This window comes from Podarcis tiliguerta, assembly GCF_965153285.1.
Source record: "Podarcis tiliguerta genome assembly, chromosome: 14".
NCBI lineage: Eukaryota > Metazoa > Chordata > Lepidosauria > Squamata > Lacertidae > Podarcis > Podarcis tiliguerta.
In genome coordinates, this window is record NC_139547.1 from 20,384,226 (window position 1) to 20,411,826 (window position 27,601).

The 27,601-nt window shown below is 44.1% G+C and overlaps 1 protein-coding gene across 2 annotated transcripts in view; it reads right to left on the bottom strand.

Moving 5' to 3' along the window:
* The window catches only part of AGBL1 (AGBL carboxypeptidase 1), a 388,355-nt gene that overhangs the window by 150,508 nt on the left and 210,246 nt on the right, over window positions 1-27,601 (bottom strand). For both annotated transcript variants that reach the window (XM_083411906.1, XM_083411907.1), the window contains exon 21: window positions 25,930-26,106. In XM_083411906.1, coding sequence (XP_083268032.1) covers window positions 25,930-26,106 — 177 coding nt within the window. The remainder of the gene's footprint in view (window positions 1-25,929; window positions 26,107-27,601) is intronic.

Below are 27,601 nucleotides of genomic sequence, written 5' to 3' on the forward strand. Positions count from 1 at the left end.
CTCTGTTACCAGGCAGGGTCTCTAAAGATGGCCTGGGGCAGTGATTGGTTCACTGGGTTGCTGGGGTAAAAGTTATGTTGCAATTTTGGTGGGAGGGGTAAAATGTTTAAATACTCTGCACACAGCCTGGAGCTTTCTCTTTGCTGCGTGCAACGGATCACCCGCCCACCCGCCCTTGAGTAAGGGGTTGTTGCATTGACCTTGCTATGCCTGCCATGGGGTCGTCTGCCGTTGGGGCAGGGGCCTGGTAGGAATTTTGTCCATCTGGCTGATTGGCTGGGCCATTTGGTTTTCGCCTACTGCGTAGCAAATCGTCACAACTTGTAAGGTTGCAGTTAGGCATTGGTTATAAATTGGTGGAGGAGGGGTTAGGATAGGCTGTGCCTGCCCCTCCATGGTTGCTGCGGAAAGGGAATTCCGTTAAAGGAATCCTGGGGCTTGCCATCTTTTCGTCCAATCCCTGGAATGGGACTAGGGCCGGCAAGCCTTCGGGGAGCATGCGGGTGAGAATTGAGGGTCTGTGACTCAGCTGCATTTCTCCCCGACTTGCTTTCCCCCGCACTGTCTTTCGGTGGTGCCCGGAAGTCAGTTCTGTCCCCAGGCGGGGGGACAGATAGTCTTAACCAATGCCTAAAGAACCACTCACGGTTTTGTATTTAAATAAAGTTGTGGCCAAAATTATGCCAAAAACCTTAAACAAAAATTAAGTGTGGGTTGTGAGTTATTTGGGGGGTGGCTTGGGGACCTCGACACGCAAAGTCTCCTACTTAAGACTGGCATTCAGGAGAAGAAACTGAGGGTGGGATGAGCCTATAGAACAGCCTTCCCCAAGCTGGTGCCCTCCAGCTGAGGCTGATGGGAGTGGTGGTTCAAAACATCTGGAGAGCACTGGGCAGTGGAAGCCAGATCATTAATCCAAAAGGGCACAGCCATATCAATCTTAGTCAGCCACCATCTGTCTAACTTTTGACTTACACCCAGTCCAGGGGATGCCACTGACTGTCACCTTCCTCCTCTTTGGTCTCAGTATCACCCCTGTGGCACTCAAGAAGGTAGAGGATAGGGACAAAACCAGAATCAACTAACTCTGGCTCCACCTACTGTTGGTCTCCCTGCCTTCTGCCCTACCAGTCTTAACTGGGAACCGCCAGCACCAGGTTGGGGGATGCTGTCGTAGAACAGAGTGAGGAAGGGGGATCCACTTATGACTAAGTCTTAGTAGTCTATAACAGTGACAAATCAGACTGGATATATAGATTTCCAGTCTGATACACACACATACCTCTAAGGCTCCCTCCTTTCTTTTCCTGAGATCCATTTTGGCAATAGACAATCAAACGTTTCACAGAGAAACCACAGGACAGAACACCTGGCTTTTGGCACTAGTGGGGTGGGAGGGTCAATGATCCAAACTAAACTGAGGTTTGTTGGTTTGTTTTCCTATTGAGCATAGCTTTGTGAGTCCGTCCATAAACATATAAAGCAACTTAGATGCATAACTGGGAAGATGCAAGTAGACCTGCTCCAATACATGTTTCTGCTCCTAATAATGCAGCGGAAGTACCCCTAGGGGTACCTAAAACGGTTCTCGGAAAGTGTTACGGTCCAAGGGCCTGTGAAATCCCCACATTTCTGCCCTGTATGGGTTTGCAATCTGGTTTCAACTTCATATCACTTTAATCTGTTGCTTGCTATGCATTATCGTTTTGACCTGTGGCTGCAAGAAATAAAACTAAGCGGAGCTAAAAGAGTTGAATGATCATATGATAAGGATGTGGGTTGTTGCTTTTCTTTTCTTTTTCCTGGAAGGGACCATGGAAAGGATAATTGATGACATTTCCCAAGGTTTCGTTTGCCAGATCACACCTCAGGCATGAGATTTCTTAACCCCAAGAAAAGAAGCCTTCAGATGTTCCTCCAGGATTTTGTACGGGCTCCATCCACCAGGGCAACTTGATCTGGTTCGGGGAAATGGTTCCCAGCACTGCAGTGGGATTAATTTCCTAGATAGCCAGACATTAGCATCACAGGAATACCCCATAGTCAGATACCATGGTCAGCATCCAATGCGAGAAAGCCTAGAGCTGCAATCCTGATGCTTCCTTGGAGATGAGGCCCACTGTACTTAATCCTAAGCAAGCGTATATAGGCACAAGCTATGTGTGCACTTCAGTATGCCAGAGAGGACTTTTTTCAATGTTGCCTCCCTGCACCAGCCCTTCAAGGTTGCTGTTTCTTTATTGTTTAAACAAGTTATATACCACTTAACTACAGTGGTACCTAGGGTTACAGATGCTTCAGGTTACAGACTCCTCTAACCCAGAAATAGTACCTTGGGTTAAGAACTTTGCTTCAGGAGAACAGAAATTGTGCTCTGGCAGCGCGGCAGCAGCGGGAGGCCCCATTAACTAAAGAGGTGCTTCAGGTTAAGAACAGTTTCAGGTTAAGAACAGACCTCCAGAACAAATTAAGTTCTCAGCCCGAGGTACCACTGTACAATAGTCTCTGAGTGGTATACAAAAGTGCAACACAAAGACTAAAAATCTATTAAAATTGCAAAATTGGACTTCAATTAAAATTACTGCTGGAATAATAGTAGTAGTAGTAGTAATAATAATAATAATAATGATGATGATGATGATGATGATGATGAAGTCTTTGGTACGTGCTGGAAGTTCAGGGGGCGGGGCTTGCCTGACCTCAATGGGAAAGCAGGTGCTTTGAAATGGTTCAGGTGCACCTCAAACATGCCTCCTGAACAGAAGCACAAGCTGCTGTTCTTTTAGCCCCAATGTTCACTGCCTCCCCATCCTTATTTCCTATGCCTGAGGATTCATGATTAGACTATGAGCTTCATCAAAGGGCAATTTTCAGCTGCCAAATAGATTTGTACAATAAATCCACACGGGGCCAGATTAACGAGCGAGAGAGACATCCGAAATCAAAAAAGCGAGCTGCTGTAATTCCACAGTAAACTTGAAAGGATGATGTAGGAATGATGTTTAGGCGGTTTAAAGAGACGCCATCAACATAACGCTCTTCGTATCATCCTCTCTCTCCTCCTCCCCCCTTCTCTCTCTCTCCCCCGGCATCGCTCCCACTCTGGTGCTCTCTTTTTCCAGTTACCATTGTAGTTTTTTAGCTGGATCCCAGCTGCATAAAGCTGGCAACCAAATATTCAAAGCTATTTAGAAATTAAACAAGATATATTATCCTCTGTATCGACTCCCACAGCCTTGGGTCCCCAGGTGATTTTGCACTCCAAACCCCATCATATCTACCCACTGGGGGAGTATGGAAGCTATAATACATCTGGGGTCCCAAATTGGGATGGGCTGAACAGCTAATCCCCCCCCCCCGGCTCATTCTTGCCAGCATTCAGTCTGTTCCATCTCATTTCATGTCATTACATCCTATTGTATACATTTTCCCATACTTTTTCCATAAAACGCACACCTTTCCCATAAAATGCATGCTTGTGAGTTAATGTGTCCATAAAGTATACATTTTGTATGCACCTAGGCTCCCCATGTGAATTGCCTGGAAGCCTCCGCAATGTGTCAGGGACTGGACTAAGGAGGAATGGTGGAGAGTATAGATTTACGACAGTGGTTTGCAGAAGGCCACAGCTCTGAGAGAGAAGAGGGGCAAAGCTGGGAGATAATGGGAGAAGAGGTGGGGGGAGAAGAAGAGCCGGAGCAGCTGGCTGACACGTTATCATTAGAGAGCATTCCAGATCCCCCTTCTCCCAGAACCCGGCGGGCAGTGAAAGTAGGAGAGCAGAGAGCTAAGAGGCAAATGGCCTTAAGCAGCCACCGTAAGGGGGTGGGGCTGTTGACGATTGAGAAGGAAAGGGGGTGGAGCTTACTCGAAGCAACACCATTACTCCTAGAGGCAGCATTTCTAAGCCTTTCTCTGTGAATATTGAATAAAAGACTTGGTAAGAGCTTCTTGTCTATTACTGGCAGCCTGCTATGGGGGGAGGATTGGATTCCCTGAAGCCTGACACAATGGGAGTTGCAGCTCACTGGGACAGCTTGTGGGCATCTGGCAGGCTCTCCATCCCCTTCAGATGTCCCCTCCATACAATCTGTGGACAGGATCAGGAGAGGCTGGTGAGGAGGAGTGTGATGGAGGGGCAAGTACACACAGCCATGCCATCTATCTCCATGCAGTCTCAGCTGAGTGGAGAGAAATGCCTGAACAGAATGAGTGCTCCCCAAGTAAGAGACACAGCAGAATCAGAGATAGCTGCCTGTCACACCTCTGCATGCTCCATGGGCCTTCCTCCTTGTGTTCCAAGACTAGTGCACAAAAAGCAGGGAGGAGGGTTATTCTGAGGGTGGGTAAGAGTAAGATTTATACCTGTACAGTGGTACCTCGGGTTAAGAACTTAATTCGTTCCCAAGGTCCATTCTTAACCTGCAACTGTTCTTAACCTGAAGCACCACTTTAGCTAATGGGGCCTCCCACTGCTGCCGCGCTGCCGAAGCATGATTTCGGTTCTCATCCTGAAGCAAAGTTCTTAACCCGGGGTACTATTTCTGGGTTAGCGGAGTCTGTAACCTGAAGCGTATGTAACCTGAAGCGTATGTAACCCTGAGGTACCACTGTACACAGTAGGTGGGTGGGTGAGGGAACATCTCAGAAGTAAATCTCAGCTATCAGAGATTTTGTAGAATAGTACAGAGTACAGAGAATAGCACAGCACTTTTCAAAGCACTTCATTCCCATTCTCTAGTCGTAATCCTTACATATCGTCTTCTCTTTGTAGCAACTAACCCAATCTGATACTCCTGAACTTCCTTGCGATTGGAATGCAAATCCCAGATAGAATTCGCACTTCTCTGGATTTTGCAATGCACTTTGGATGCACAGAAAGTGCACGTAAACATACATATTACATAACGTTTAATTCAAAATGCATATTTCGCTGGACAATGAATTGGAAACTGTGTGTTTTGAGGGTGTGTTTCACATTGAAAATGAGCTCAAAAATAACACAGTGGGATTCAACAGGATGGAAAGACTTTTAACTGAATGCCAGCAAGACTGAAAGCAGATGCAATCAGCTGCTTAGCCTATCCCTACCCTTGCAAAGTAATCCAATGTTATTTATTCCCCATGTTGCGGAGAAGGGAGACAAGGATACCTAGTGAGTTCAGGGCAGAGGTGAGAGTTGAACCAGGAACTTCCTGATCTTGTAGCCCACTATGCTACACCATCCTCAACATTTTTCCACAGCATTGCCATTGGTGGCCCCATCTGAGGTCATTCAAAACTCTCCGCAAACCAAAAGTCTTATGCATCTCAGTGAAAAGCCTGACCTCAAACTCACCCCAGCAGTATAACCCAAGAGCTCAGATTCCCCAGTAGCCTTCATGTCAGATCTGTTTTCTCATCTGCTCCTACCAGATTGGATGCTGCGAATGAAGAGCCTCCCCCCTCATATACACATGAGCATGCAAAGTTCCCTTGCCAGCAGTCACGATAGCATGGCAACGGACTAATGTGCTGTCAGATAGTGTTGTGTCAAAATCTGGGTGATGAGTACATTTATACCAGCACCACGGTAGTAGCACCTAGAGGTGCAGGAATGTTGATAGAGAGCCAGTCTTTGCCACTGATGGCAGATGAGCCTGGTCTAGCCCAGATTCCTTTTCATCCCAAAGCAGAATTGCTGGCTATTTCTGTGCACACAAATTTCAGTTCCTTTTTTGCTCTCCTCATTTGGACAAGGCATCCATTTTCTGAAGGAATCCACCTTGATTCTAAGAGCTTCCTTGAGCTCTGAATGCTAACCATGTTAGGCTCCTCTTGGATTTGGTGGTAACTTTTGTGATCTGCAATGTACACTCTCTTGGTTTTCAATAACTTCCAAGCTTTCTGGAAGGATATTACTTCCTTAACCACTGTTGAGAAGCCTGTGGTACTCCGGATATTGCTAGACTACCAGTTCTTAATGTCCCTGACCATTAGCTTTTCTGCCTGGGGCCGGTGGGAGCTGGAGTTCAGCAATTTATGGAAGGCCACAAATCACAGATTCCTCCTCTTCACTTTCCTCTTCCATTTTACAGGCCTACTCATTTTTTTGTCATTTGGGGTATCTATAACTTTTGTGTGGGAAGCGGGTGGCACTGTGGGTTAAACCACAGAGCCTAGGACTTGCCAATCAGAAGGTCGGCGGTTCGAATCAAAGTTCTTAACCTGAAGCACTATCTCTGGGTTAGGGGAGTCTGAAACCTGAAACGTATGTAACCTGAAGCGTATGTAACCTGCAGCGTATGTAACCCGAGGTACCACTGTATTTTTGTCCCATTTTTGTTGTGCTATAGCGCCTTCAGATAGCAATAATGTGGCTGAATTAGGGAAGCATCACAGAACAACTAATAAAGCCAAATAAAACCACCACCAAAGGATTATTATTCTGTCACAAACATGTTGCAGAACACACCCACAATAACACACCAGTCTGTGGGGGACCATCTTCTAATCCCTTCCCTCCCACTGTGGAGACCACCTTCCAGACCAACTCCAACCTGATTTTTCTGAAACTTACAGATTTTTTTGAAATCCACGGGGAGAAAAGCAAGACAGTGATCACATTAGGGTGAAAAAGGATCCTGAAGGAACAAGCCCTGAGATCACTGGAAGGTCACTGGTGCTTTTTCAGAAACACTCTGTATTCCTGGAGGAAACGGATAGAAAACCTTTCCAATCCCAAGGAGACCCTTGTGCTTCAATGCATTTTATTTTTATTTTTTTGTGGTCTGCTTTGTTTGCAAAATAGAACATCATTATTCCTTAATGAGTAAATGGGAGTAAGTGTTTGTAGGAGGCACACCAGAAATAAGGTATTTAGATGCTGTTCCCCAGTACACATACAAAAAACTAATAGCAGATCTGTGAAAATTGTTTCAACATAGCAGACAGCAGGGTAGTTTCAATTTGCTCAACCCCAGCCAAGAATGATGGACCTGAAAAGCACTGGATGACTCCCACCTCCACAGATTCAGATCTATTCTATTCTGATCTCATCCTTGTCATTGTAGGGCTTGTATGCTGTAATTTAACCATATGGTGTAGGGCTTATTCTCCAGTTACAGGCTGGGTAATGCCCAAAAACCTGTCAGCAGTGAAGAGGAAATAACTGATTTAAGATGTGCCATTCCTACTAAAGGGGGAGCCAGGCCTTTTGCTAATGGAGCAAGAGAAACAGAGGTCCTAAGATTCCACATGGAGAGGACTTTGATGTTGCTTCCAAAACCCAAGCTGTCTTTACAATCTGTGGTCCAAAGCCATTTCTCCCCTTGTTGTAACATTTGTATGTTACATAAGACAGGCCGAGATGATGCATCATCCACTTGTCTTCTAGGCTCCGATTCAAAATTCAATTTGCAAGCCTAGTCGTTCAGAAAGGGCAAGGAAAGGTCAAGTGTTGACGCAAGATGGAAAATGAAAAGAACAGTTTGTCTCGGATTCCATAGCTCTCTATGGCCTTACCCCATCCAATTTCTCAGTCCTAATATTCTCCGTGACCTTTGGTCTCCCAACTGTACCATCCTCAGATGCCCAAAGACCTTGAAAGCTTTTAAACAATATGCTTTATCCTTGGATGCTCCTCATGCTTTTAGGACAGCAATAAGATGCCTCTCTGTCTCATCCATTCTCCAAACTCACCTCTTCCTAAAGCCTTTTGTTTTTATTCTTATTCTTAATTAAATTTGTATACTGCCCTATACCTGTAGGTCTTTGGCTTCTATGGTAACATAGGAAGCTGCCACATAACGTCAGATCATTGGTCCATCTAGCTCAGTATCAAAAATATTGATTGGCTCATCAGAGTTTCAGGCAGGCGTCTCCCCCAGTCCTACCTGGAAAGGCCAGGGATTTAATTTGGTACTTTCTGCAGGTGCTGTACCACTGAGCTACGGCATAACACTGTCACCCTCCTCCTCAGTTGAAATGAATCCTAAGTAGCTGAAAGCGTCTTTGCTCATCTTCGTACCTTGTTTCTCTGGCCAGTGGCGGAGGAAGAGGAGTGTAGGGGGAGCGGACCGTCCCCAGCAGTGCAATCCTGGTGGGGTGCCATCGTGGCTGCTCCCCCACCTGTGCTGGGTACCACGCCCCCGCAGGCGGCATGCCACGCCCCCAGGGCACATGCCAGCCCCGCCCCCACCTGCTCTCCGCCCCCCAGAGCATGAAGCTCCACCACTGTCTCTGGCCATACCCCCTCCCTCTCTTCTTGGTTGTCCTTGCATAGACTTCTTTTCACGGTGAGGAAACCTGGAGGCCCAAGCACTATTTCGGACAGACCTTGTTCAACCTTCTTGCCCATGCAGAGATCATTGTAAGATGGAAAGCTTCCTGTAATTTTCTCCCAAGTCACAGCTCTAAATTCACTCCTAATGCAATTTTGAATAAAACTAGATATTAAATTTTAGTCCCAGGATCCCAGAGGAAATAAACAAAGCAAGGCAAAATAAACCAAGGTGGGTTCTCTCCTGTAACAACAGTAGTTTCAAATAAATCTCTCCAACCTTGATTAAATCGGCCCCAGCAGTTTCTCTTTGTTTACATATATTCTAGAAATTTTAAGCATGCTATTTTGTTACTGAGACTGATATAAAAGGCCTTCTGCCTCATATTCAAAGCCATTATAAAATGGACATGCCTGATTCTAAACTTATTTTCATGGAAGTAAGCGCCTTCGCTTTGGATGAAATCCATTAAAAGTTGTGATCCTTTACACACCTCCTCCATAATATGTTCAATTGGGACTTACATCTGAGTAAGCATCCATAAGATTCATTATAAGCATGCTTACAGTTTCAAGATAAAAAAATTGCTCACATATTTGAAAAGGTTGGATTATAAAGCTCTATGCAGCAGGGACTTCTCCGCTCCCCATTCCCCCTTCTCTTTTTGATTATGAAATTTGTAAAAAAGAAAGAAAGAAATTTTAGTGATGATGGCAGAGTAGACCCAGTTAAACAAATAGAATTGAGTTACTGAGGTAATTTAATTCCAATGGGTATGCTCTGAATAGGATTAATGCTGGATAATGCCAATTATCACCACCTTAAAAAGTAAATAAATTTTGCATTGGAAAATGTTCAAATTATACCTTTTGAAGTTACATTTTGACATACTTTTTGAAAACAAACATCTAGTCCCTTGATTACACAGGCTGACTTGCTAAATCCAGTGGTCACAATCCGGCTAAAGTTGGTTGTGAATCATGACCTGCTGGAAACGTAAGAGGCTGCTCCCATTGATTTTGATAGGCTTTGGTCATGATGGTGTTCACTAGATGGAGACAAATAATTCCACACCTGATGTTGTCTTTAAAAACCCAACCAAATCCAACTACAAAATTAGCTAAAAGATTCTTATCCCTTGCCATTGTGCTTCAGTTCTATGTAGGATTACAGCCTATGGCCATTTTTGTTCGAAGGGATGAAGGAAGTATCTATTTTAAATAGATTTATACATGGAATTTGGCCATTTCAACTGAACTGATCTTTACCAGACTTCTGCATCTAGCACTGAGTTGTCATAACACTGCAGCCTCGCCTCTCAGATGTCATTGATCAGATTTGCTGTTTACTGTTGTTGCTGGTAAGGAGTCCCAGGGCAAGGGATGGCCTATCATGTTCCCAGTTGTCCTGCCAGCCAGGATGCCATTGCTGATTCCAGAGCAAGAGAAGAGTGGAGACTACTGCAGCTAACTCTCTTGTCTTCTTGTCCACAGATTAGATAATAGGGATGCTGCTTGTGGGCAACCCTGATGGCGTGACCCCAAAGGGAGTTGTCTCTGGGTTTTCTAAAAGCATGAGGATTTGTGATTCAGCAGAAGACAGTGAGTAATGTATTATTGGATGGGAATTGAAACTGTGTGTTTGCTGCCCAGAGTGAGAGTCTCAATTGCAATGCTTTTTAGCACGTTGCAAAGTTGCAGATACCACTCAATGCGAAAGACTGAACCAGTACAGAGTAAGGCCCTACCTGAGTGAAAGGCAGGCAAGGAGGGTTTATCTTGCTGTTAGTACGATGCTGTATTGCCCTAGATGGAGGTGAGTAAATCAGCTACTTGTAAGGTATGCTTAATGCTGCCAAGAATTATTATTTTTTAACTAGGCATTCATTTTGTGACAAATTTGGGAGATGTTACTGTGGAGGGGAAATAGTAATAATAATTATTATTATTTTCAAATATAAAGTGGTATGGGGAACAGTTTATGCACAAACATACACACACATATATAATTAATCATCTGCAAAATAATATGCAATCAGATGTATAAAAGCTGTATATTTTTATAGTTATATGGATTGTTGCATTATCTGTTTATGTGTTTTTCATGTTAGGAAACCTGGAGTGTAGAAGTGTTCAATAAGTATACACTATTATAACATAATAAGGTGTATATAATACAGAAAACAATGAACCAAAATATGTTGATGATGTATTTTTAGCAGAACAACTAAAAAAAAAGTGAGATCAAGGAGCAAGATGGGAATTAGAAGAAAGAAAACCTGTGGCAATAAGCTCAATGTCAAGATTTTCAGAAAATCCCAATTCCATTTGTTCCTAAGTGCATTGAGGCTACATCAAGCTTGGCATGGTGGTAGAAGGACTAAATGGGCCATTTTATTCCTTTAAAGTCTCTACTACACCACTTCCACTAGCATTATAAGTCTGAGCACAACAGTGTATTCCTCCAGCGCCTAATGCCAGAATCCATCAACATGGGAGCTGGGAGCAGATGGGATGAGTGACAGCTGAAATCCACCTGAGTATGTGCCAGGGGAATCCTTTCTCCAAAGACGGCACCATGGGGTACCTTAGCAGATGGACCACCACTTGGCAGTTGACAAGCAGCCAGCTCCTGTGCTTACCTCCTGAAAAGAGACAAGAAGCCTGTCCTGTTTAAGGAATGTGGCCTTCCATTCCAAACTAGCCCTATTCTATTAAGCTCTTTGCTGCCGCCTTCTGGGTTTCTTGGTGTGAAATAATAATGACGAAGAAGAAGATGAAGAAGAAGAAGAAGAAGGAAAGAAGGAAAGAAGAAGGCATTGCTTATAGAGACAGGGGGACTCTGTGACTGTCACTCCATTAACCTGCATAAAATTATACCTACATTGATGGACTTTTAGGCTCTCAAGAGAAATGCTTCACATGGGAAAAACCAGTCAACGTGGATGAACTATGTGGGGAAACCTTTTCAGCTGTTTCCAGAATATGCAATTGGTAGTCAGATCTTTGCTTGGGTGCAAGCTTAAGGACCATGCTACTGGTTTTTCCCATGAAATAAAACAAAGCATGAGCCTCTAATTATTCCAGGGCCTTTAATTATTTCAGGGCTCTTTTGCTTTCAACTCAACACTGCCACAACTTGTTTTGTGTATTCAAGTCAGAAATGACTGACAATTAAGGAGCAGTTGTCTAAAGGCAGCTGGTGGTGTCCTTGAGTCCTGAGAGAGCACCTGTTCAAGCCTAACCTTCTCTTTGCTTCACTCACTTGTGAGGAGTGAACTGTCTAACTAACACTATTCATATGGAAAGCCTTTGTGATAGAAATGTCAGCTGCTTGGAATGTCACTACCAGATGCTTTCAAGTTGTCCTTAAAATTTCAGAGGACTACCAGTGATGTCTCAGATGAAACCTGATAGCTATCATGCTCCCCCTATGTTGCCATCACTGGCACCAATTGTTTCTAAGATCTATCTATCTCCATGTCTCAATCCAAGCTGAAGAGAAAATCAGATCTGTTTAGCTTCCCCCAGTTAGAAAAAATTACAGTGGGCAAAGGAAACTCTCTCCTTTCCATTCTCCCAAAGGCTCTCTTTAAAGAGAAATCCATATCACAAGTAAAATCCACTTCAAAAGAGGCCAGAGTAGTATCTGTAATCATTTTTAAACTCATTTTTGTTGTTCCCTGTTGCTGGGAGTAAGCCGTTCATAGCTTGATCTGAAACGTGCTTTGTTGTCAATCACTTTCTTCAAGGCCTGGAGACTCTGGGCAAAATTCCATCCCAACATCCTAAAAGGTTGCTTAATACAAGGGTACACTCAATGATCCACAGGGCAATTTGACAGTGGAAGGGGACATTGGACAATGGAATGGTCTGGAATTGGCTGGCAATATGGATATGAGTATTGGGTACTTGAGAAGCGAGGGAAGAATGTACTCTAGAAACTCTCCCCTTGGTTGGAAATGATATATGATGAAGGTACAATTCATCTCCTCTGCAGAATCTGACCAAAGACCCATATTTCTTAGCTCAGTGGCAGAGAACATGTTTTGCATGCAAAAGGTCCCAAGTTCAATCGGGACCAGCTAAACAAATGCTGCTAAGTGGATGATTTGATTAACATCTCCGTGATCAAAGAGCAGGTGACTTAATGGATCTCTATCTGAGACCTTCGAAAGTGGATGCCAAAGAGCTAGATGGGGAGAAATTGAGCTGGTGTAAGGCAGTCTTGGGATGGTGACAGATCTGGATAACAGCTGGATTTTATATTTTCGAAAACATGGGAAAAACCATTGTGCATTTCTTCTCCCCAGAAACAAGCCTTCTGCACAAAGCCTTCTGCATATTTTCAAATATTGCTCCATTTGCTTTTGCCTCTGGCCACCTCTGCCACTTCAGAGAGAGAGCCAGCCTGGTGTAGTGGTTCAGAGCAGTGGACTCGTAATCTGGTGAACCGGGTTTGATTCCTCCACATGCAGCTCCTGGGTGACCTTGGGCCAGTCACGCTTCTCTGAAGTCTCTCAGCCCCACTCACCTCACAGAGTGTTTGTTGTGGGGGAGGAAGGGAAAGGAGAATGTTAGCCGCTTTGAGACTCCTTAGGGTAGTGATAAAGTGGGATATCAAATCCAAACTCTTCTTCTTCTTCACACTCCAGGAAGAACTTCTGCCCTTATGGGCCATGAACCAAGACAGAGGTGGCTTATAAAAATACCAAAAACCGATCACAAGAGGCTGTGGTTCTGACATCACAACCCAAGTGTCTCCTGCTGCAAACAGTTCCAGGTAGCAAAAGTGAAGACAGAAGACAAGAGACTTCAGAGATTTGTTGCCCTAATAATTCAGTAAGGAAGACCAGGTGTTGCCTTGGGTAACAACCTCATCATGCCGTCAGCCTTTGGGCAGATTGGGACAGGGGGACCATTTCCCTGCCCTTGCAAACAGGTTCCTTTCTGATTGTTTTTGCCACTTTCAAGCCGAGGGAGTAAGGGCATTCTAGCCTCTGCCCTCAGCACCTCTTTCAGCAGAGAAACACTTGGCTGTATGACTCAATCAGAGGTGAACAGCAAACAGAGTGTGTGGGGGAGAGAGTTTTCTTCCTTTTCCTTCAGTAGAATAAAACCTTGCATGAGATCAATAGTTTCTTTGGTTTTCTGTTCCTGCTCCTTAAGGGCAGCTGGCTTATTGCATTTCCATTGATCAGATACACAGGCAGGGCAGCTCGGCAGAGATCAACCGAGTGTTGCGATTTAATTTTCAGCAATTTGGAGCAAAATGACTTTAAAATGAGCCAGGGAGGGGCGTGGGGGGGGTCACTCTTTGTTCTTATTAGAATATCACCAACATCAAACTGTGTCGTTTTCACACTTTTGACATAATCTTTATCCTCCCCACCCACCCCCCAAAAAAATTTAAAAAATGGGATTCTAATTTTTGAATTCTAAATTGACAACTTTCCCTTCACTTGGAACCGAAAGTCAAACTATACACAAGCGACAGGAGTCACCACATGATGAATTTGGTCTAGGAAGGGGAAATGAAAGGTTCAGGTGCATTTTTAAGAGGGAAGGAGAAGAAAGTGAAGGGGGAACATCTGGTATGAATGCAAATAACTAGGTATGGCGGAATAGACTATCAAGGACAACCAGGGGCTAGGCTATTGGAGAGAAAGTAGGCTAGAACCTATGAAGCACAATCCTTATAAGTTCAAGGGGGCATATTTCCTTTGTGTATAAGAGTGCACAGGATTTGTAAACCCACAGCTTGACCCTATGCTTGGTCATTCAGAAATACGCCCTGCTTATCGCAACGGGACTTGCACAGAGCAATCCTATCCACAACTGCTAAAAAGTACATCACATTGAATTGAGTGTGGCTTACTCCCGGGTAAGTGGGGCTCAGATTGCAGAATTTACTCCCTCACAGGGATGACTGATCACCTTCTCGTTCTCTCTAAAGCTGGTCACAGCTTTTTGGATATTCCATGCAAGCACTTGAAAAGCCTTGAGGGGTTTCGTCCCCCCCCCCCCCCGGTGCTGGCTTTGAACACCTGAAATATTCCCTTCAGGTATCCACTGCTGCCATCTCCTGCTCCTTCCCCAAAGGCAAAAAAAAAGGCATATTGTGGAGGGAAATGACAGCAAAGGCAGCAGCAGTCACTCCCACATGTTTTTCCTCCTGGGGATATAGGCTGAGAATGCAAATCCCAATATCCTTGGTGAGGAAGAAGTCACTTTTGTGTTATTTCCCACTGCAGAGGAAGCTATTGGGAGAAGCTGTTTTGAACTGCATAAGAAGTGCTCTTCAGGCTGAAGTGTTCTCAGGATTGCTCGGTCCATTACTCTCTAGTAAGTCCCACTGTCTTACTCCTTACTGCTTAGGATTACCATCTAGGATTCACTGACACCCAAAGACGATCACAAATGATGCAAAAATACAACAACAGTCCTTTCCTTGGGGGCAAAACATAGCTAGAGTTGTCTGCCTTGCTCCAACAAAGATGCCACATTACCTCTTGGTGGTTCTTATTTCCTGGGATGAACATAAAAACCATTGTCTACACAAGTGATGGAGAACCCGTGGCCTTCCAGATGTTGAACTTCCTTCATCCCTGACTATTGGCCCTTCTGTCTGCAGCTGCAGGGAGTTGAAATCCAGCAACATCTGGAGGTCCACAGGTTCTCCAGTCATACATGGCACTGTTTGCTTGTCTATTGGCTTGCTGCCTGGCAGGTGAGCAGCTGGAAGGATTCTTATATTTGCCTGTAGGGAGATACCCAAACCTATGTCACACCAAAGCCATATTTCGGTCTGCCATCTTGATTCAAAATGGTGGCCAACATGCAAACACTGCCAAAGAGCACTGCCCCCAATTTGGGAACTCTTCTGCCAAGTTTGGCGACAATAGCTCGACTTGTCAGAACTTATAGAGAACAAACAAACAAATCACTTTCCAAAATATATAGTAGATTTGTTTAATTTAATATACTTATATCCCACCTTTCTCCCAAGTTGGGATTCATTATTCTTACTAGTAGTAACACATTTGCTTTCCAAATACTGTATTTTTCCGTGTATAAAATGATACTTTTTGCTAAAAAGAGAGAGAGGCAAAAATTGGATGTTGTCTTATACACAGATAGTGAATGCAGAGGGGGGGATGTGCGATTAATGGCAGCAGCAAACAGGAGATTGGCAGCAGCAATTGGGCGGGTGATTGGCAAGTGGGCAGGTGGGCTGTTGGTGGTGGTGAGTGGGCAGACAATTGGTGGCTGCGGCGAGGTGTTCGATCTGCAGTTGCTGTGGCAAGCAATCGGCAGTGGCAGGCAGGCGGTTGAGCGATTGGCGGAAGTGACCTCCCCCACCCCCAAAAAGGCTAAACAACTTAATTTCTTAATTTTGGGTAAAAAAAAAATAGGGGTCGTCTTATAATTGGGGGTGTCTTATACACAGAAAATTATGGTAATCCTTTCTGGAAGTGCATGGGTAGCAGCCCTTTGCCTTTCCAGGACAGGCATGAAAAGCAACCCAGGAACATATGTATTTCACATATGTTCCCATGTTGCTTTTTACACATCACTTCCCTGAGTAGCAATCAGGACAAAGCGCACACACACACACATTTTGCTCTCAAGTATTTACAGTCAGGGGTCCCTTTATCTTTATATACATACAATTTCCTACCACTGTAACCTGGTGCCAGGTCTCTGCAGTGTTTTCAACTTTCTTTTTTCTTTTTAACTGCAAAGCTCTGCTGGATCAAGCCCACCATCAATAAATAGATTGAAGCTTTCAGGGTCAATGCTGGTCCCATAGTGGTTTATTTTCAGCAGATGCAGCAATATTTGCAAGCTGGTCAATTTCTTCGTAAAGCCAGTGTTTGGGTTTTGAGAATTAAAGCTGGCATTTTGCCGTTTTACCAAGGTGAAATGGCATTACAAACAAACTGAGTAACGAAGCAGGGGAGGATTAATATCCTCATGCACATTCACCAGATGCTAACTATTGGATAACCAACCTCATAAAACCAACATGCTTATGTCTGATTAATGCTTGAAGGGGTTAACACCATAGAGTGAGCTGTCCTGCCAGGGTTAGTGAGGTGACTCCTCCTCACCTATATCAGTCATATAGTTGTACCTTAGTCTACCAGAAAAGCTCAATATGTGAGTAGGTCTGTTCCAGTTGTTCCAGTTCTGACCACATGGCTCTAACAAGCCTCCCTTGAGTTCCTATACCAATACTTTAGGAACTTTTACCACTGTAAGTAAGCCAAGTTTTACTGCCTGTGCAACTTTTTCTGAATGCTGTATGGGAAAGCACATGAACTAGACCTTGAAGTGTTTGTAAGTAAACCAATTTTAACATACCAAACATCTGGTCTTTTTCTATGCTAGGAGAAGAGGGAAATTTTGGAACTCACAAGGGCATATTTTAAAAGCCTAACAGCCTATATTTCCACACTCGGCTTTGCTGCATATTTTGTGGTTTTAAATCTCTGCTGGGGTTCTCTGGGGTATTTGCCCCAAACCTGGATCTTGGCATCCAGGGAATTCTCCTTTCTATATACCTATTTTATTTTTTCCTTGAACTAACAACAGAGAAGTTTTATACAACAATGTCCCACACCTCTGAGCAAGAAGAACATAAATAGTAGGGCTGTGCATCAGACTGAGCTGAACCAGAAACTGAATTGGTCCAAATGCAAAGTGGAAAGTGTCTCTTCCACCTGCATCCACCTCAAAGCTATATGTTTAATTGGGGCTTTTAAAAAACTAGGGAAAGGATTTGCTGAATAAATAAATTGAATTGGAATACAAAGAGGGGAGGTGTGGGGAGGTCCGGGAAACAAGCAAATGCAAGATATGTTATGAAAAATTGAATTGTTTTTAATTGTTTTTCTTTATTATTTTTGTATTTTTCTTTTTTCTTTCTGTAACGTTATGGAAAATCTTAATAAAATATTTTTTAAAAAAACTTAATTAAGCATGTAGTTAGGAGGCAGGGTGGGGAGGAGAAACAGCATCTCCTTCCCCAACAGAATGCAAACTGCTTTGAGGTTTCGTTTTTAACAATCAAGCAGCATACAAATTGTATTAAATAAATTAATTAATAAATAAATGCTCTTGTGTGAATGTCCTGCTTCCAGACTTCCCAAAGGCATCTGGATGGCGACTGTGGGAACAGACTGTGGATTAGATGAATCTCAGCTCTGGTCCAGCCTGGTTCTTCTGTTTGAAGGACCTGGTCTCCAAGCTTTAGAGTCTGACCACTGTCTGCTCCTGAACTGCATAGTCAGTGCTGGTGTTGAGAAGGAATTGTCAGAGAGATGGATGAGAGGAGATAATATATTATGTTTTGGAGAACCAGCAGCCTTTCATTTCTGGAGGGGATCCAGAGCCTCTTGACTGTCCCTTCTCCTGAGAAAAGCATAGGCGAATTGCACTAATTTCTAGTATTTATAACAGCTAGTGCTCCAATCCCCATTCTCACATCTGGTTGCATAGCTAGCTAACTTCTTTGAAATAAGCAAAGGAACAATACCCATCATACCAAGCAGCACCAGGAGCAAAAGGATGAATGTGGGCATTCAGCACAGAGCAACAACCAGCACAGCACTGGGGGGAAATATTTGAGTTAAATGACGGGATTCAGTCTACAACAGGCAGTGGTGACCACCAACTTGGATGACTCTAAAAGAGTATTAGACAAATTCATGGAGGAGAAGGCTCTCAGTAGCTACTTATCCTACTAATATTCAGGGCTGTCTTGACCCAGGGGTGCAAGGGGTGTGGGGCACCCAGGTGCCAAATTCTGGGGGGCGCCAGGTGCCCACCGCTGAAGCTGCCTAAGCTCTTAACTATCTACCGGTTATGAAATAATAAATAATTTTGATCAAGCTAGAAAAAACAAAATGCATACAGTGGTACCTCGGGTTAAGAACTTAATTTGTTCTGGAGGTTCTTAACCTGAAACTATTCTTAACCTGAAGCACCACTTTAGCTAATGGGGCCTCCTGCTGCCGCTGCGCCGCTCCTGCACCATTTCTGTTCTCATCATGAAGCAAAGTTCTTAACCCAAGGTAATATTTCTGGGTTAGCGGAGTCTGTAACCTGAAGCATCTGTAACCCGAGGAACCACTGTATATACCTAGGTATTACCGAAATATATACCTACTGTTTCACTAAAGGACTTTCGACTTTGTGCGCTTGTCATTCACAACGGCAGCACTTGTCAGACTCAATGGCGCCGTGTACGTGAAATTAATTCTTACATCATAATAAAAGTTAATTTGGGGGCTAAACTAAATTTGAGGGCACTGGGCAGATCTTTGCACCCCAGCGGTGCATATGCTAAAGACCACACCGGATATGTTCTGTCTCCACTGTTGGAGGGCACATGCCTCTAAATACCAGTCGCTGGGAGGGAAGAGGTGCTGCTGCACTCAGGTCCTGCTTGTGGACTTCTCACAGGCATCTGGTTGGCCTGATCCAGCAGTCTCCTCTTGTGTCCTTTTTCTTCTTATGAATTCTTAGGAGAAAATGGAGGACATGGAGTAGCAGATGCAGAAGTGGGGGTTCCAAGGGATTGAGAGTGGGGAGAACAGGATCCCAGGGAAAGGGTTCTGGGAAATAGAGGTTTGGACAAGCATATCTCCCGGCTCCTTTGTTACAACCCATCTTTACAGTGACACTTCCATACATATTTCCACCATTTGGAGGGCATTTTACTAGTAAGTTATAAGGCATTAAAATATCAATTATTGGAAGGTAATAGCTTTATGTTCTCTTATGTAGCTCCAACATAAATGTCAGCGTTAAGAAATGATATTTCATTCTGGGACTAACAAATCAGGGACTTAGTGTACGGGGGAGAAATGATTGGAACTACTTGAAAGCTGCCTGAACCAGAGAAACTGCAAACATATTTATATTCTTACGACGGAAGAGGGGAAAATACACCCCTGGGCATGTTTTAAGTGTCCTCCGTCTTTTGGATAAATGGTGATGCTAAACAAAAAAAAGGAAAAGGGAGAAAATGAAAAGATGACCTTACAATAATAACCTCATGATCCAACTGCGACTGAGCTTCCCAACATACCGAAATCATTTGCAATATGTTCTGAGTGGAAATTTTTATGCTGCTTTATAATTCATCTGCTTCCTTATGGACCTGAACAAAAAAGGGCAGGATTTCCTTCCCTCTCTTTCCAAATGGTGTCTCGCGTGTAGAATTGCCGGGGCACCCTCTGGGGTTCATGCAACCTTGCCTTGCTTTCACTCTCAAGAGGCAGTATGCCTCTGAATATCAGCTGCTGGAAAACACAAGTGGGCAAGTATTGCTGCTTGTGGACTTCCCAGAAGCATGATAGCCATGATAGCCATGTTCAAATATATAAAAGGATGTCACATAGAGGAGGGAGAAAGGTTGTTTTCTGCTGCTCCAGAGAAGCGGACACGGAGCAATGGATCCAAACTACAAGAAAGAAGATTCCACGTAAACATTAGGAAGAACTTCCTGACAGTAAGAGCTGTTCGACAGTGGAATTTGCTGCCAAGGAGTGTGGTGGAGTCTCCTTCTTTGGAGGTCTTTAAGCAGAGGCTTGACAACCATATGTCAGGAGTGCTCTGATGGTGTTTCCTGCTTGGCAGGAGGTTGGACTCGATGGCCCTTGTGGTCTCTTCCAACTCTATGATTCTATCTGGTTGGTCAACATGGGAACAGGGTGCTGGGCTACAAGGGCCATTGACTGCGAGGCTCTTCTGATGTGGTGTAGTGGTTAAGAGCAGTGGACTCATAATCTGGTGAACCGGGTTTGATTCCCTGCTCCTCCACATGCAGCTGCTGGGTGACCTTGGGCTAGTCACACTTCTTTGAAGTCTCTCAGCCTCACTCACCTCACAGAGTGTTTGTTGTGGGGGAGGAGGGGAAAGGAGGTTGTTAGCCGCTTTGAGACTCCTTAGGGTAGTGATAAAGTGGGATATCAAATCCAAGCACTTCTCTTCTAATGGAACCAGGAGTACTGCAACCTACTGTGAAAAGTCCTAGACCTATGGAGTGCCTGGTTTGTTCCCCGAGTACCCAGTGTCTGACACCAGGTCAGGGCTAGGCATGAAACCTTTCGACAGAATTTGAAGCTCAGGACTGAACCAGATGTTATGCACACCATAGGGATGCAAGTAAAAATCGTATTGCTAGGACAGGGTTTCTGATCCATCCTGCATCTGGAAACAGTTATGCCATGAACTGGCCCTCCACATTGTTGGAGTGTACGGCTATCAGTGGCTACTAGCCATTATGACTAGGTTCTGCTTTCACTGTTGGAGGCAGTATGCCCCTGAATACCAGTTCCTGGGAATCACATCCTGCACTCATATCCTGCTTGTAGGCTTCTCATGGATATCCTGTTGGCCAGGGTAGGAACACAGCGCTGGACTAGATGGGCCATTAGGTTCTGGGGTTCTTGGAAGAATGAAAATAAGTGTTGATATATTCCTGATATTCTACAGAACAGCAAAGGCTATCCGTTGAGTAATGGCCCATTCTAGCCCATGCCAGTGAAAATACAGACAGTGCTACAGAAATGCAAAAGGGGGCTGAGCCTTTTGAAATTCATATCCTTTGAATGTGAAGCTTTTTTCAGAGAGCCAGTCATGATGATAGTGACTCAAACATGAGGTCAAATGAGGATTTTCTACACTTCTGTATTCCATCTTTCTTATACAGAGCTCAGAGTGGTGGCATAAATGGTTCCCCCCAACCAGCCACCCAATCCATTTTACCACCATAGCAGTCCGGTGAGGTATGCTGGGCTGAAGGAGGCGACCAGCCCACAGTCACCCAGTGAGCTTTGTGCTTGAAAAGAGGCTTGAATCTCCTTGCTGTGGACTAGAAGGGATAGGGAACCTCTGGTCCTCTATATGTTGATGGACTCCCAACTCTCATCAGCCGCAGCCAGCAATGGTCACGGATGATAGCAGTTGTAGCCGAACAACATGTGGAGGTCCACAAGTCCACTACAGTGGTACCTCGGGTTAAGAACTTAATTTGTTCTGGGGGTCCGTTCTTAGCCTGAAACTGTTCTTAACCTGAGGTACCAGTTTAGCTAATGGGGCCTCCCGCTGCCGCCACCCCATGATTTCTGTTCTCATCCTGAAGCAAAGTTCTTAACCCGAGGTACTATTTCTGGGTTAGTGGAGTCTGTAACCTGAAGCATCTGTAACCTGAAGCGTCTGTAACCCGAGGTACCACTGTATTCCTGTCCTGGGATAGACAATACTAAGCCACATGGACCAATGCTTTGACCTGGCAGCTTCCCATGTTCCTTAGCTAATAAACAGCCACTTTGAACTGGAGGAACAGCAAGGTCTCCTCATGTTACTCATGCATCTCTCAACTGAATAGTTGGCCATGGTGCAAGCTTTATTACATTGCGGAGTCCAGCTTAGTGCAAGCTTCATTACCCGGCTTAGTGCACTGCTTACTGCAAGCAAACTTGCCTCTCTCGCATCACTTAGTGCAAGCTTTCCGATATGGCTGTGTCCGACTTTAGCAGGAGCTATGTCTCTGGAGGTTTTCCTCCTGAAGGGTCATAGTTCCATCGCAGGACTGACAAAAGGATCAGAGTGGCACAGAATGCATAAACATTTGATGTAACCTATGGGTCACAATAAACATAGGACTCTAGCATAAGGCATGGAAAAGCAGCAGCCTCAGATTACAGATTCCAAGTGCCTTGAAGGGTAGCAGAGTTGGGAGAAAAAGCACAGCATACTTTTGGGCAAGAGAATCCATTGTTCTTCTCTTTTGTTCTTTGACACCCTGGTTTCCTTTGAGAGGAACTGGGGAGACAGAAATTTAAAGTATGAATAGATAAGCAAACAAACAAACTCACTAGAGAGTCCTCAGCCATAAGCCTCATGGAATTTAATAGGCTTTCTTCCCATTTCAGTGATGTTATAGCTAGAGAATTGCCTTCTGATCAAGTGTGTGTGTGTGTGTGTGTGTGTGTGTGTGGTGCAGGAATGTCAGAGAAGTCTGGTGAAAATGGAGCAGAAATTGCCAGTGTTCATTTATTTGTCCCACGTCCAGAATGGAAATTGACCCAGCAAAAATTATCAGTATTTGCTGTTATTGTTTCTTTCAGTCCACAAAACGGTACATTACTTCCCCTCCCCCATTTGCACTGAAATGAATGGGGTGGAATCATGTAATGACAACCTAATTTAGTTAATTAATTGTGTACATTACATAAGTCACATACTTTTGTCACAATGGACAGCAAGACAAATAACATAGATTTTGACTGAAGACGAACTGTGGAACGGAAACAGAGCTGCAAGCTGCATGCAGGACAGAATGCAAAGCAGAACGCAGGACAGAATGCAAAGCAAGGCCTTTTCACATCCCTTATATGGTGGGGGCACCAACCAGATTTCCTGCATCAAAATGTTTGGGGCCTGCCCTTGGCTTAGGAAGGAGATTGGAGGTTGGGCATAAAGGTCAGAGCTACTCATGTTCTCACAATTTGCAATAATAAGCTCTTTTGGCCCACAATGTTGGAGCAACATAAAAAGAGAGAATTAGCTTCCTTAAACCCACTTTTATTTCTGGCCCTTCATGTTTTTTGTTCTTGGTCATTGAGAAACAGCTTTTTGCAACATCCACCCATGTACTCCAGGTGTAGGTTTGGAAATGGCTGTCCCTTTTCTCACAAGTGGGATGTGTTTAGTATGCTCCAGCCAAGCAGAGGAAATCCATTTCCCTCCCTAATATTCCCTTCATATATACTCCTGTGTTTTCTGTCCCGCACGGTTGTCCTGGAATTCTGTGTGCGCATAGAACAGCTGCTTGGTTCCTCCTTGCTACGCTTCACTGATGCGTGGAGTGACAACTCTATGGAGTTTGTAATGAGCTTCATGGTCCCTTGACTCTGATCATAAATTTGATTGCTAAATAATCATCCATCTATTTACTTGCTGCATCCAATGAACATGCCTTGTAGAGATAAATAATGGAGTTGCATCGCTGTGTTTCTTCCTCCAAGGAACTCAGAGCAATCTCTTGGGTTCCCAAGCAATTCCTCACCCAAACACTGATGAGGCTCAGATCTGCTGATCTACAGGGGATGGAATTGCATCAGAGTGCCTTCAAATTGTTCATTGTGGAGGGCCAGTAGGAGTACTTAAAGCAGGGGTGGGCAACCCAGAGGCTACTTCCAGCCTCCCAAGCCAGCGGAAGTTGCCTGTCAGGGACCCCCTCTGTCCTACTCCTGATCCAGTTAGGAAATGAAGCCCTCTTCTATTTCGAGAAAATCTTCAAAGAGCAAGAAGACAGTAGGATCTTTTCTTCCACCTTAGTGATAAGTACCACAGCGCTAAGATCAGTGACCTGCCTGCTCTGTAAGACTAAAAAGCAGTATTTACACACACACACACACCAGCAGTAAGATAGGAAGAAATGCTTCCTCTTGATTCTTAAAAAGCAGGCAGACAACACTTGAAGGGCACCAGGTTGGTGATGCCTGTCTGAAACTCATACCCCAACCTGTGTTTTTAGTACCTCCATTATTACACTGTGTAACCCATAATGGGGGCACTTCCATGATTCAGGCTGGCAGCCTGGCTGAACCTGTTGAATTCCCAAAGAACTTGCTGAACTCACAACAGAACAGCAAATGAACTGAAGGCCTCTGACAGGGCTGAGGAAACTTTTTTAGCCTGAGGGCTCCACTTCTTTGTGGACAACCTTCCAGAAGCCACATGCCAGCTTTGGACACATCTAAAAGCAAACATGGTAAGAGCAATGGATGTGACTCTTGCTCATGTTCTATCCATGTAAAAGTCACACACATACACACACACACAAACAAACAAACGAAAAACCTCCAGGGCTGACCCAAGACATTTGGCACCTGAGGCAAACCACAAATTGTGCTCCCCTACCACCCAGCCAGGGAAGAAGGGGCAAGTGAAGATATACATCAGGAGATATGATCGCTCTGCCAGCGACTGAGGCCTTTGTGAAAAGAGCCCCACCCTTAAGGATGTTAGAAAATTCCAATGAAAACAGAAACAGGATCTGAAAGTACCAATGCTCACTAATTCATCCCACCTTCAGAACAAAAATCAATCCAGTAAATACAATCAGTATCCTCTGTTGTTGTTGTTGCTTTCAGTTTGCAAATGATACTACAGTTTTCCCCTGTTTGCACCGTGTTTCCTTTGCAATGAAATGAACATAGTGGAAAAATATGACAACATAGCTTACATAATTTGTGCAATTAATTACATAAGTTGTGCAATTTTGCCACAGCAGATAGTCAGACAAAGAACATAGCTTTTGGCAGATGAACTGCAGTGAATGGAAACAGCGCTGCTGAATACAGGAGAGAATGGAAAATGTTTCCCTCTCACATCCATACTCATGCCACCACATACACTCAATGTGGTAATCACAACCCACGCACCACCAAATCCCTCCATCAAAGGTTCACCAAAATTCTTCCCCCCGCTCAGCTTTTTCACAGGCCACTTTACCTTACATTCCCCTTGAAGCACCAATAAACAGCTTATAATTATAAGCTGCCTAGATGGAATGGCCACAAAATGTTAGCTGCTCAAAGTTCTTTGGAAGAAGAGCAGGATATAAGTGGAATGAATCAAGCCAAAGAAACACACAGCTGTTTGGCCTAAGAATTTTTCTGGCAGGCGGGTGAGATCAGATGTGGCAATCCTAACCCCACAGCCCATTGTGCACTATGAAAACTTCTGTCCAATATATCCTAGCAGAACGAGCCTCCATGTAATTTAATCAGAAGAATGAGCTGGAAATGTTTGCAAGAGCTAATGTTTGCCCTTCTGAAGGTTGGAGATTTGGTTTTAATTAAATTACAAGTGCTCCTTGTTAATATAACCAACGAAACATTTATTCTTTGGCCCCAATTCTTTTTCTCCTGCACGCAAGATCTATGCCCAGTTCCTCAAGCAAACAACCAAGTCTTTTTCAGGGCTCAGCCCTACCATCTCAGGCAAAAAACACAGAAGTAGTTTTAAAGAGTAACAATCACTCCATAATTTAGTTCATGCTTGTATTTTTCATCATGGGTTGGAAGCACCATTTGGAATTTCTCCTTCAGCAATCAAAATGTTTTAGGTCATTCCTCACCTTCTCTTTTTAGCTGCTGATCTGAGATACACATATACAGCCGAACCCATCTGCAGTGTCATAACACTTTAATCAGTCATGGCTTCCCAAAGTTCAAAGTCCTGGGAACTGTAGTTCCTTAAGGGTGTTTTGAGTTGTTAGAAGACCTTTATTCCCCTCACAAAGTTACAATTCCCAGAGTCGCCTGTGAAGAGGAATTGTAGTTCTGTGAAGGGAACAGAGATCTCCTAAAAACTCTGCTAAGAAACTATACTTCCCAGGATGTGAGGAAGCCTTAGCTGTTGAAAGCTATATGGTCTTGATGACATCATCACGTTGGCTACAAGTAGTCGGGATTGGATTGTGATTTTGTGTGGGTCTTTTTGAAAGAAAGAAAGGAAGGAAGGAAGGAAGGAAGGAAGGAAGGAAGGAAGGAAGGAAAAGAAAGGCGCCTGCATGGATAGTATATAAAGAAGGATGAAAGAGGTGCACACAAAATTTGTTTTCCAAGCAAGCATCACAGTACCTTGTAGAGGCCATGGCTGCATCCGCAGTAAGTGCTTTCCATGGTGTAGCTCCTCTGCACTCCTATTTCCCGCCAAACCACCACGCGGGCTGTCGAGTCACGTGACTTCTCTACCAGGAAGCTGCAGCTGCTCATGAGAAATACAGGAGCTACTTTGTCCAAGATCTTTGGCAGGGTCTGCAACACATACACACACACAATAAATCTATAATCCTTTAAATGTGTTCATCGTTGGATAAACCTACCACATTTTATCTACCTTTACAGCCACTTTTTCCCCCTCCAAGCAGCTCAAAATAGCACCCGTGGGTTCTTCCCCTCTCCTCCAGTTTATCCTCACAACAACCCTGTAAGGTAGGTAAAGCTAAGAGACAGTGACTGGTCCAAGGTCACATCATGGCTGAGTGGGGATTTGAACCCTGCTCTCCTAGGTTCTAGTTAACCAAACACCACACTGTCTACGACAGTGCATATATGAAACCTGTGATGTAGTGGTCAAGGGATTGTGGTGTGATCTGGGATGCCCCCCAAGTTTAAATCTGGGAACTGGTCATAGCTCAGTGGTAGAACATCTTCTTGGCTTGTAGTGGTCCTAGGTTTAATCCCCAGCTTCTTCAGGTAGAGCTGGGAATGTCCCCTGTCTTAAAACCTGCAGGGTGACTTCCTGCCAGTGTAGGCAATACTGAACGTGGTGGACTAATGATCTGACTTGATATAAGGCAGCTTCCAATATTCTTCTCTCATCTCAGTGATGAACCCATTGGATGTCCTTATGCAAACAAGTATCTCTTGACCTCAGTCTTTGTCCATCTGTATTGGTTGTTGCAGGATTGTTGCAACCCTCTGTTTAGCAACTGGTTTCCCTGGATGACGGTATCTCGTTCCTGCCCCCGCTTTCCACATACAGCTAGCCGAGTAGCCTGCCAGTAAATACTTCTTCCCAGGTACTCCATTCTACATATCTCTTTTCAGTTTCAGACTGACAACTAAAGAAACAGACAGCAGCATTCAAGAAACCAGTTTTGGTCCAGAGACTTCATGTTGCTGATTGATCCCCCTGCTGTAAGAATTGCTAAAAGTTTGCAATCGTTTTAAAAACGAATGAAATACAAAAACAAAGGAGCTCCATTGGCTTCAGTCATTTTATTTATAGGAATGAATGGGAATTCAAATGAAGGAGTCCCAAATGTGTTTCAATAGCGCTGCTGGAACAGCCTGTACAGGCCACAAGAAAGGTTATAGAGAGGAGAAGGAAAAGAGCAATTAGGCTGTGATGGGGGGACCTTTTTAATTGCTTCTAAATAGGGAGCTTTTGTCCTATCTATCTGAAATTTGGTAGATCTGGACGAGGAGCATAATGCTTTAAAAATTCATGCCAGCAGGATGAAAATAAATCACAAGCAACAGAAGACAGGCTAGATCTCCCACTGAAATCGTTGGAAAATAACACTGAATGGAAGTTACATAAACCAATTATCTGGTTCTGAATTAGTAGGAACAGAATAAAAGAGTAATGGGATGTACTAAACATTTAATAATGAAAATGTACAGCATAACTAACCAGGAAAAAGCCATTTTCTTACACATCTCTGAGAGTTGAAGAGATAATGTACAGGAAACACTTCAAGCATATAGGGAAAATACCATAAATGATATGATTGATGTGATTGGA